The 12,740-nt window shown below is 32.6% G+C and overlaps 1 protein-coding gene across 14 annotated transcripts in view; it reads left to right on the top strand.

Moving 5' to 3' along the window:
• Window positions 1-12,740, top strand: part of LOC143249773 (CLIP-associating protein 1-B-like) — a 179,180-nt gene that overhangs the window by 138,907 nt on the left and 27,533 nt on the right. For all 14 annotated transcript variants that reach the window (XM_076500167.1, XM_076500171.1, XM_076500162.1 and 11 more), the window contains 4 exons: window positions 136-239; window positions 2,002-2,118; window positions 7,078-7,245; window positions 8,321-8,484. In XM_076500167.1, the coding sequence (XP_076356282.1) occupies window positions 136-239; window positions 2,002-2,118; window positions 7,078-7,245; window positions 8,321-8,484 (553 nt within the window). The remainder of the gene's footprint in view (window positions 1-135; window positions 240-2,001; window positions 2,119-7,077; window positions 7,246-8,320; window positions 8,485-12,740) is intronic.

The raw sequence follows: 12,740 nt of genomic DNA, 5'->3' as shown, positions 1-12,740 counted from the left end.
TGCAGAATGAAGGGCATTGCATTATCCCATGGTGATATAATCTCTTTAATTTCTTTCAGTATGTGTATTAGTTAAAGACTTGAATATATTTTAGGTCTTTTTTTAAATGAAACTGGTTCCTTCCTTTCCTTTCAGCTAAAACTCCAGTCATGGCTGAACGGATGTTACAGCAAAGTAAAGAAGCAGAAGCTGCTATGGCTGATGTCTTAAAGACTGAAGGAAGCTATGAACCTTTCAGTGTATGTATTATATGCAGCACTCTATCATGAATGAATTATGTGTGTCTCTTCTGCCTTCAACCAGAAAAAAAGTGGTTAAGAAAGAAGGTGTTTATAAAATCTTCTATTGAAGAAAAGTGTCAGTTTTCTTACCCATTTTTGAGATTAAAGTACATAGTGCATCATTTAATTTGTTTTAGATGTGGTCTGTACATGACTGTAAAAATGCATTATTTTATTATATCATAACTTAGAAATAGTAGATGTTATATATATTTGGTTTTAAACATAATGAAGTAAGTTTATTTGTAGATTGATTTTATTTATTTCTTTTAACTGTTGTGTTAAAAACTGTTGGACCAATTGTGACCATGTGGTATTAGTTTATTAATCTCTGGATCTGAGGTTCTTGGGATCTGAGATATGTTCTACACTTTCAACTGTAGGTGTATTGTAAGAGTTACAGTGATGTCCAATATTCATTTAAGTGTAACACTTCAGGCAGTGGGTAATGTCAAATGGTTTCTTTCCTTCAAAATGAGTGTTGACTGTAGCTGATCCACTGGGATTTGTGACCTGTTCCTTTTATGAATAAGTATTATCATTCAGATGTAGAAATACTATAACATTACTATTGTCAATTTTGTTCATAATGTGAGGCTAGAGGAATTTATAGACATAAAATGTGTTATAACTGACTAACAATTTAAATTTATGTAGCCATAAACCTTGATAAATTTGATCATTCAGTAAGAACATCAAGTTATTGTTTGGATTATAACTGTGTGAAGGTATGTTTACGAAATATGGTACATAAATATATTTCTTTAACCTTAGTAAAATCTACAAAACTTTATACTGTGTGCTTATTTATTGATTAAAATTATGTGTGATCATTTCTAATTATACCAACATATTTTCTTATTAAATGTCTTATAAACATCACTTAGCATTAGGGTTTCAAAATTTAATATACGATTGTGTTGTTGTGATACATTTACATTTGAATGTTTGCATGTTGCATCTTTTTTAATACTGATGGTATGGTATTGAGTTCTGTTTTTAGCTCTTTGTTTGTAACTATATAATACCTTGTCTATATAAATTTGTTTTTTATTATGAAAATAAATCAAAACAAGATCTGAGAAATGTATATTTAACTTTTCAAATGATGTTCAGATTGCCAAATATGTAGGTAAAAATAGCAGTTTAAGTAAAAGTTGGATAAGTATTATAATATAGATTGGTTTATGTTGTTGTTTGTGTATCAAATTGAATGCACGTGTGTAATAAATAACTGCTGTTTTATATCATTTGTCCATGATATCCAGGTATTACATCTAATACTTTGAGTGGGGGAGCTCATTAATATATCGTGATTTTGTTTTGTAGTAAGATAAAGTTTTGTTTTTGTTAAGACTTTCATTCACATTGTATATTTTATTTTTCCAGCATTAGTTTATCAATTTGTAATAGCTCCTGAAATTTTATTTGTTTATTTTAATACCACTTTGCACTGTGTTTTGTAACTTTAAAAAATTTCTGTAAATACAGTGATTGATTTGAAAACATATAGATATCCTGTGTAATTGAAGATTATTCAATATGTGATTGCCCAAAAGTATTGTTTTGACCTTTTTCTGATCAGGTTCATTTTAAAATGTTTTTATTAGAGGTGTTTACAAATATTCAGTTTTTACAACCTTCATCTTTAACCATTTTCTTCTTAATTTTCCAGATTATTTTTAAAATTAAAGTAATATAGGTATCAATAACTTTCCAGAGAACGACTCCAAGACATAGACACAATAACTTCCATGATGACCAGTCAGATGAAAGTGAGACATCTAGCATTTCTTCCGACCGATCATTTAGTTCTTACAGTGGACGACATGTTGATGTAAGCATGTTTATTAAGAAATATTTTCTAACTGAATGTAATTTGTGGTGTAATACATAAGTATACTACATTTTGGGTTTTTCTGGAACATTTTTAACAGATTTTATATACACAAGGAAAAGAAAACCACAAAACTTTAATGAATCAGATAATTTTGTTTTGAGATAAAAATTAGAAACATTAAAGAATTGCATAAATGTCTTGTTAAGTGAAATGTTTGTTGTTTTTTTTCCTGAAGAACTGACAAACTCAAGCATTAGAATAGCTCTATTAACCTTTTATCATTGCCTTTCATATATTTACATGTGAGACATCATCTCTATCCCTATATTTATGCCTGTTATAGCAATAGAAAACTTTTTCATGGATGATAAGTGGGTATGGCAAACATTAACTTAGTTTTTTCTTTCTTTATGGAATTTTCCCTTGAGTTGGATTCCTGTACATGGTAAGGGGACCTAGAAAATGTTCTGTACATTCAATTTGTCTCCTCTGGGATCTGAACATCCAACCACATGTTTGTCATGTGTGATGACCTGTGAAGAGGAGGAGAGGAAGGAATCTGATGGTTGAGGGGTCCAACCCCAGCATGCCACTTTGGCCTTGAACTCCTGTAGACAGTGGCCTTGAGGTAGCTCCCAAGGTCACTTGGCTGGGTCTTCTTGGGCTGAAGTCAACTGAATACCAATGTTGGAACTTCTCAACAGGTGTTGTGGACATTGTTTCTGATGCTGATATTTAGGTATAGTGCTCACAAAACCCTGACATTGCTGCAGTGTCCTTGTTTGGCATTGTAGTACATCCTCCTGTTGGGCTCCATGGTGGGTGGAGTCAGTTTTACTATAGAAAAACAATGTGGTTGAAAACAGAAGGGTTCTTTGCCAGTTCTTCTTCACCTAAGTGATACAGTGGAACTTTTAAGGTTTCCATTCTAACTTGGATGACATTAAGGTGCTGATTGATTCTTATCATTCTACATATCCTTGAAATGTTTTTGCAACCTTCCAATACAGTAACCTTTTGGCAGTTTTTTGTAGTGATTGACAAGTACATGGAGGGGTGGCACTGCTGGTTAATCAGCATGTACCTGCCCTGTCTTTCCCACTCAATACACCCTTGGAGGTTGTGGCTATCTGTGTTTCCTTGGGTTGTACCATCAATGTTTGTTCTCTGTACCTGTTTCCTGGAAAGACCTATGATGCTCTTGTTGGAGAGTTTTAATCCTGGGGGGATTTAATGGACATAATTCTCTTTGGAGTGGTGCTGATGTTGATGGGCAGGATCGTTTTTTATGTGTATGCTCTTGGATGACAACCTTTCTTTCTTCAGTACTGGTTCTTATATTTACTTTCATGCACCTAGTCAGTCTTTTACTGTTGTTTATCTCTCTGTCTGCCCTCCTTCACTCTTCTTTCACTTTTTTTGTGGGGTTGACAGTAACCTATGGGGCAGTGGTCGTTTTCCTATCATGTTAAGGGAGGCTGGCTGGGGATGACGCCACCTGACCTGCATGCCTCAGTGGAAGCTGGACCAGGCCAACTGGCCCTTCTTCACTGCTCTCTCAAAACTTGATCCTGCCATTGTTTGTGTGTCTTCAATAGGCAAACAGTGTGTTAGCAATAACACCATTAATATGAAATAAACTAATGCAGCACAATTCCCTGACCTTTCCTTGCTTTGAAAACAAAACAGATGGGTAGGGTGTATCAACATGCTGACAGTAGAACAGTTTTGATGGCAATATTTTAAAGTATTATAAAATATTTATAACTTGGTAGAAAGTCTGGGCTGATTTAAAAGTCAATAAGTAGATGTTTTCTATGGAGTCTATTCAAATTTTGACTTCAAGAAGACAAAGGTTGCAACAAGAATTGTCTAAAGTACTTTGTGAAAGTGAGAAAAAATATTTATATTTCTGTGTACAAAATTGTATCCTATCCAATAAACTTGAGTATTTGGATGTTAAGTAACCTCTTGGATGGTCAATATTTGGTGTTTGTGTAAGTGTAAAAGTATGAACATTTTTTTTCTTTTATAACCATGGTGATAAAACGTCAAATTTGCTATTATGTTCAAGTATAAAATTTTTTGATGCTTTTAACTGTATCAGATAGCTTCACGTGCCAAGTTCCGTAAAACTTCTATTTTTCATTCTTGATGATTGTAGTTTAAACTGCCATATATCTGTATAAACTGTATATTTGCTTTTCTCATTGATAACTCGGGTACTGGTGGAACATGTGGGTCGTGAGCAGTATTTTCTTTAAGCTGCACAACAACGAATCAAATGCTGTACTCTTAATTATTTCAGCTGCACATGTCTTCAGTAATGGTGAAGAGTCTCAATATTAATGCATTAATGACCCTGGCAGTCAGTGGACCTAAAAACCAACTGATGGCATTACAAAGTGGCTTAATCATTTAAAAATATTCCAAAAAAAAACAAACTGATAGTGCACACCTGAACATTGCCTTGATACTGTTGTGCATTAAACAGATTTATTATACATATAGGTGGAAAACAATTAGAGGGAGCATTGGTCACAAGTAGCTAAAACAACCATAGCTTGTTGATGCTTCTACAGAAAGGTGTAGGCAGCAATATAATGTCACCTGTTGTGTCTTATTTTGATTTCAGTATATCAGAGAGTCTCAAACTTTTTTTATTCTGAGCCTTTATTATAATTTTCGACTGTTGAATAGAGGAACGACTGTTGTCTGGCACTGTCTATTGCCAGAGTTTTTTTATATATTTTTTCTTCTTTTTGAAATGCTAATTAAAAGGAAGGTTGCTGTCTTGCACCAGGTACTGACAACTTTCAGTTGTTGTTGTTTTTGGCTTTCCTATCTGTATGTACCATGATTTGTGGAACATTGTACTAAATGATTAAAGGAATAGTAGATTAATTAGAACACACCACTAATTGTCCAGCTCTACTGATAAGTCAAATCCTTATTTATTGAATATTGTTAACTCTTTCCATTGGACATCTTTTTCTGTATTTGTCATAAGGCATTACTGAGTTATTTGCAAAATTTAATTAAAGTATTTTATTATCATGGTGTACAGTCAAACTTGGCATTAAAATGTAGGTAATAATCCAACTTTTAATATTATGTAAGTTTTAATTTTATAAAGAAATATAAAAAAAAATCCTCAGTTTTCTCCTAGTATGAGAATTGTGACATGTGCTCTCTAGATATGCCCTGTTCTCTGATTTCATTACCATCTCACAAGAACTAAGTAATTTAACATACATTAATTTTTTTTAATGCTTTCATCATTTAGGCAAAGCAAAATTTTTGTAGACTTCAGTTTTATTTGGTTACAAAGCCATAAAATCATACTCTAATTGTCATGCACACTTATTACTTTGACTATGTGTTCGCATTCTTTGTTTGGTGAAACTACTTCATTAAAAATTCTGATTTTTTTTGTCTGTGAAAGACTGTTAATGCTTACTCAAAGGCTTGCAAAATTTCCTGAAGATACACAAAACATATTTGAAGTTATAGTGTGGATAACTGTGGAAACTGATCCTGTTGCGAGAAAGTTAAATTTATCATAGTGAAACGACTTGCATATTATTTATTTAAAAAGAAATTATATTTGTTAGGTACCATTGAATTGATCCAATATTTTACCTCATCTGATCTGAAAACATCTTGAAAGGCAAAGTTGTAGATCACTGATAAACATTTGTCATCATATGTGTTTTTGTTTTTTTGCAATTTGTAACCAGAAATGTAAGTGTTTGTCAGTTGATAAAATAACATATCAACCAAAATATTCTAATAAATGTTTATCAAGCTGTAATTGACTAAAGTTCTTTGATACTGAGCTGACCAGTGTACTCAATGAGAATTTCATTTATTTCCATAAATATGACTACAAAGTCTTGTTTATACTTCATATTGTTTTTTTTTTCAAAGAACAAATTACAATGATAGTAAGGTAGGCTTGAGAGAATTTTGTTTGTTAAATCATTAAGTGGTGTTCTCAACCAGAGACTTTAATATCTTGGAAGGCTCCAAGCTAAAATTTGGTAATTTGTGAACTGAGACACTCACTGTTCATTGTTACTTGTTATAGTTATTCTTTGCAATATTCCATCATAGATTGTATTATGTACTAATATAAATGTAGTTTTAGAAATATTTTTAAATATTTTTTTACGTGATCTGTTTATAATTTTGTGTTGCTTGGTAACTTTGAATGGCTGTGATGTCATATCTTTGAAAACTTTATTATCCTGAATGCACGTTTTTCATGCACTCTGTATATGTCCTGCATTTTTGTTCCTGCTACTTGAGTCACTGGGAAGTGTAGAATAAACAATAAGTCTGAGGTGTTTAATGCTAAATATTGGATTTTGATACCTAGAGTTGGCAGAACACAGATAGCTCCTTGCATAGCTTTGCTCTTAACAACAAAGAAACTTCAATGTTTTTCATCAGAAATTAATTTATTACTTACAAGTGTGAAATGTGATTTTGTTTCACAGTTTTTTTAAAATTCATTGCTGGTTTCCCATATATGAGTACAGCTAAATTAACACTTTTAATCCAGATGTCAATTAACAAAACTACAATTGATGAAACCAAAAATACTAAAACAGCTGACCGAACTCACATTTATTCACACATTTTCACAACCACGACTTCCGGTAGCACTCGCAAACAAATTGCAAAATTATACTGATCTGTAAGATCACTGTTTATAGTTTAGGTGCTGGTCCTGGTTAGTAAGTTGTTTGGTTGTAGTGGATGATAGTACCTAGAACTGCACACTGTAGAGAGATGCCTAGACGTGAATGTGTCAAATTTAGTTGTCTTGGATTATTGGTCTAAAATTACATTACCCAAAAATGTTGATTATGTATGAATATAAATATTGGTTTGACTTTATTATTAATTCTTTTGTTGTGTATAAATACTTTTTTTTAAAATTGTTACTAGGATGTTGCAGATATTATCCACAATCTTTCTTCTGTTCACTGGTCAGACAGGAAGGAGGGGCTACTTGGATTGTGTGCTCTTTTTCGTTCGTCTCGTTTGCTTACATCCCTAGAACTACACCGAGTTGTAGACATTTTCAGCAAGATGTTTATGGATCCACATACTAAGGTACTACCACCATACTAACACTCACTGTATTCGAATAAGTATAAGTTACACTATAGTATGGTTAGTGTGTGTTATTAGAGAAGAATTAGATTCTTACCAAGAAGTCTGTTCACTGTATGTAAATATGTTTAAATTAAGCATATAGTATTCCATGTTATTTATAAGAAAATATTGGAATTATTTTAAAATCAGTTTTAGATGAGGTTATATGTTTATTCACATATGAAAAAATAATTCAGTTTATTCTTTCATCTTTTAGTTATTTAGGCCATGTTATTATAATTTTTGCTGCTTGTAAAGTAATTCTAAATTCCATCATAGCAAGAATTCTTTTAATGAAAATTTTAAACACTTTTAACTAATAGTATTTATAATAGAATCCCAAATATGTATTGGTTTATTTCAGTTCACTTTTTACAGTTTATGATGTTTTATATATACTATGTCATTACATCATAGATGCTCAGAAATGCATCAGTTCAGATCATTTTTTAGGCCAGTTGAAACTGTATTTAAGTTACAGATGTGTGATGTAAAATTATATGCAGAATATTTTTATTAAAATTAGTGTAAAAGTCTGACATGTAATATTTATCATGTGTTCCATAATAAAATATTTTATATTTAATATGTTTGTACTTTATATTATGACAGGTGTATGATTAAATTATATACATTGTAAAAACTCTATCAGTTTTTTTTTTTGGGGATTCATGGTGATCACATGATGCAAGAGCCAGTTATAGTCAATGTCTCATTACAGCTTTTAAAAAAAGCACTTCATACTTTTGTTGGGTATACTATAAAAGTGATGGTCAAAGTTCTCTCTTCGGTCAGACAAGAATAGCCCCTTTGACTGTATATTCAAAAAAGGAAGAACATTAATTACAATAATAAATAATTATTCATATAAAATAGAAATTTTCAATGTTGTCTTATAGCCAGACATTTTAAGTTTCAATTAAACTGTAACAGACAACTAGGTCTTTGCTTATCATTTTTCTTGCAGGTTATTATTTTCCTTTACACTGAATTTATGTAAAACTAAAAAAATTGTATTTCTTATTGTTGAAAGGTTTTCACCTTATTTCTGGATACACTGAAAGAACTGATTCATGCTCATCATACAGAACTCCATGGATGGTTATACATCCTAATGACCCGACTCTTTATGAAGTGTGGAACTGACGTCCTCAGCTCTGTACAAGCAAAAATACAAAGAACACTAGACATTATTAGGTAGGTTAGTGTAACCCTAAAAACATCCACAGGTGGCTTTGTAGTAATGTCATAACTCTTCATGAAGTGTGACAGATATTGTTAGGTCAATAAAAGCAGATATGTTATTATGTGAGACATTGTACATATTTGTAAAAAGGTTTGTGGAGCATTAATAACATTAACAAGCTGATACAAAAACTATATTTTGTGGCATGTGTATGTTTTCAGCATCGCTTTTGTTGATGAAATATTTCAATTTTACAAGTTCATACGTAAAACCATATTTAACATTTGTATGTTTGCCTCATTCTTGATTACTACAGTTTTGTTGATGAAACATCCCACTTTTTTTTTGTATATGTGGTATCTCATGACCAACCAAGAAAGCAGAAAATTAGGGCCTGGCAGTAAAAGATTGTCAGATCTTGGCTTAAGTGTGCATTTTCCTATGAGTTGCAATGGCTAGATCACAAAGAAAAAGACCAAACAGGCTTATACAGAGAACACATATATAAAACCTTTTCACAAGTTACAATACGAACAAGCAATCCTCCAGAATATAATAAATTTTCGGTGCAAGCAATTAACAATAATTTGTGTGAAACTGATAAGAGCAAAACAAAGGCTTAACTTTCTCTTATCAGTTTGATATGTTCCCCCATCTTGTAATTTAAGCTAGATAAAGTAAATTTTAAAAATGTTGATTGTGAATTGTCAAATTAACTTTAATTGAAGAATAAATCTGTTAAAATTATTTTAATTTTGAAACAAGTTTTAACCACAAGCTCAAGCATCACCTTAATGCTAAAAACTAACTCGCAAAGTTTAACTCTTATTTCAAACACTGTTAAACACTATTCACTTTTTGAAGTGAACAATAGAGTTAAAATTGCATTCTAGAATATCAACTTCAGTTATTTTGTTGCAGGTACTATAATGTTAAAATGAAAATGAAACCAAGTTTGCTTATAGCAAACTTCTAACTGTTAAGATGATGGAAACTTAAGAGCTGTAAAGGCTCCCTGTCTAAAGTGAAATTAGAAGATTTAACAGCATATACTGACAGGTGTGTCTACTCAATACTTATGGAACACTAATAAAAAGTAACTGCACACACAGTACAAATTTTTTAAAATCTTATGAAAAATCTGTAAGCTTTTTTAAAATTGTATATCTAAACTTTATCTCTTATTAATTTTTTAAGACAATATTTTAAAAAATTCTAAAATTCCCCTTATATGCAAATTGTGACTTTTCTTCTGTAGTATTCCTTCTTTTCTAATTTTTACTTCTCCTCCAAGAAATATGAAATTTAATGTGAGTTACTCATTATAATATTGTCATTGCTCTGGCAAAGCATAATTTTTATAGCTTTCAATATTATTTGGTTAAAGTGCCATAAACTGAAATCAGACCCTTCTTTCCAATCCATCTGCCACATTTTTCTCTTCAGAAGTTGTTGATAGTTTGACATTTAATTCTATATTATTGATAATCAACAGAAAAATAAATGTTTGTCTTTCCAGTGATGTATTATATTATATTACGTCATTTTGTGCACAGAAAATTTTCTATTTTGCTTTCAGTTTATACTTTGTTCCCATGGTAAACTCAGTGACAAGCATAGTTGAATTTTCAGAGGTTCTTATTGCAAATATAAAGCCAGAAAAATTGTTATAGTTGTTGGAAATTTTCTGTTGTATGCACATTATTTTGTGTTTTATATAACTGAATAAAAATTGTTTAATGCAGCACTACCATTGGTACAAAAAAAAAGTATGGTAAAGTTTCTCTGATAATCAACAGCAAAAAAAAAGAAAACCCAGGTATGTACAAGATTTCTTGTTTTTCGTGCATATTGTACTTTCTTATTATAATCTGCAGCCATTCTAGAAAGAAACAAAGGGTAATTTTGCTTTATTTTTTACTTTTTTTATGGTGGCCAAAAGGTTGGTCAAATTGACAGAGTCTATAGAGAATTGAAGAAGAGAAAATAATAACATATAACTCTTTAAAAAAAAAACTTTGATGGTTAGTTAGAGAAGGTCTTAGAGGTTACATAAATGAAAATTGTCAGATGAAGAAAAGTATTTTTAATGTTACAATGAAAATCACTTTTCATTTGGAACAATCAACACTGTAACTCAGTGGTTCTTAATCCTGTTGGAGGTACTGGAACATGGAAGTTTCATACAAGCATTCACTGAACCCTTCGTAATTGGAAAAATAAAATATGATTTTTTCAAATTCAAAACATAAGTAGATATTTTATTAGTGCACAAAATGAACCATGCATCAGTTGCACACAATATCACTGTGTTCAAAGAACAAAACCAACAAAACATGAATTTCACACAAAAACAAAAACATGACTCAATGAATATTTGCTGCAAATCAATATGACTTTTGCTGTTGCCTTTCAGAGACCAGTTCAGAAATGCGAGGCTTCACCTAGGCAAGTGCCACTCTTATCATTTTTGCAACAAAGTCTGTTCCTTTTCTTCGTTTTTATGTCTACCATTCTTGAAATGGATTGCTTGCAAAGATACGTTGTAACAAATGGTATGAGTATCTCAAGGGCTTTCTTAGCAATAAGAGGGTACATTACGATTTGGTGACACCAAAATGTTGAGAGCGTTGTTTTGAAAAGTTGCTGTTGAACCTGGCTTTGTTGAAGTTCAGTGATTTCATCGAGGTATTCATCACTGACATCTGTTGTCGCAACACTAAACGTGAATGGCTGTCTCACCCATGCTGGATATGACTCTCTGGTGGGGAAGTATCCATCAAGAGACTTTGCGAGCTCATTTAAATGCATGGCAATTGCTTGCTTCAGTTCCCCGGGTACAGAAATGTCTTCGATTTCAGACACATCTTCGATCTTACTTACACAGTCGTCCAGCAGGGGGAAGTTTGCAAAGTTATCTTTCTCTGTTTGTCATTTCCATAACAGTAGATTTTTTTGAAAAGCCTTAAGGTTTTCTTCTGCTTCGATGATGTTGACTCCACTGCCCTGCATCTGTTGATTGAGAGCGTTGAAGATATCGGCCATGTTCGCCAAAGTGAGAATGAGCTCAGATTTTTTGAAACAATCTACATGATAATGTTGGTGCTCTCGCAAAAACAGGACTAATTCCACACGCATGGCAAAAACACGATTCAGCACCTTTCCACGGGATAACCACCAAACGTTAGAATGGTACAGAAGTACTTCGAATTCAGAGCCCATTTCATTACACAGTTCTTTGAAGGTGCGGTGCTTTAGGGCACTATTTCGCACAAAGTTCTCACATTCCACTACAACTTTTAATACTTCTGCCAGTTTTGAAGGCAAGGTTTTTGTTGCCAGTGCATGCCTGTGCAGAACACAGTGTGTTACAATGATGTGTGGTGCATTGACTTTCACCAGCGCACCAAAACCAGAGTTTTGTCCCAGCATGATTGGAGCTCCATCCTGAACAAACTGCAGAAACCATATCCCACGATAGATCGTTGTCTCTGAAGAAGTCATCCACAAGTTTCTTCATGTCGGCTGCCTTAGTTGTTGTTGTACGAGGCTTACAAAATAAAAAATCTTCTTTTATCTTGTCGTTCTTCACATAGCGCATGAATACAACAAGCTGGTTTAGATTGGAACCATCGGTGGTCTCGTCGAGTTTAAGGCTGAATTTTGCTGGGCTTGAAATCAGAGCTGCAACTACTTGAGCCAAGATGTCATCGCTCATGTCATCTATTCTGCTGCTGATGAATACATTTGAAAGAGGAATTTGGGATAAATTATTTTTAGCAGCTATTCCCAGCATAATATTCGCCATCTTCAATGCAGTTGATTTTATGAGTGCTTCACCAATGGTGTGTGGTTTGCCCTGCTTTGTGATCAAGTACGCAACTTTATACGATGCTGTGAGGATTGGTTTGTCAATGGGTACAAAGCTGAGAACAGACAAAGTAGCCTTTTCATCGAACCTGGATCTCTTTACCTTGAATTCAGCAAGCGTTGTGTTCTTGTATTACCCATCTCTATGCAGCTTTAAGGAATGTTTTCTTAGTTTTGCCAGTGCGAGACTAGAATTTCTCAACTTGGCATTGCAAATCATTCATTGAAAACACTGACTCACATCATGTTCCATTATACATGTGAATCCATATTGTACATATTTGTCCAACCACTTTCTGTTTTTGCTTGACATAATTAGTTTGGAGGGGTTGAAAGATTAGGAAAAAAATCACAAATGATGCACGATTACTTCAGTCACAAGTTGACTGCTAAGTGC

The sequence above is a fragment of the Tachypleus tridentatus genome, chromosome 4 (assembly GCF_004210375.1).
Source record: "Tachypleus tridentatus isolate NWPU-2018 chromosome 4, ASM421037v1, whole genome shotgun sequence".
In the NCBI taxonomy this organism is placed as follows: Eukaryota; Metazoa; Arthropoda; class Merostomata; order Xiphosura; family Limulidae; genus Tachypleus; species Tachypleus tridentatus.
This window is presented reverse-complemented; position numbering and strand designations above follow the sequence as displayed.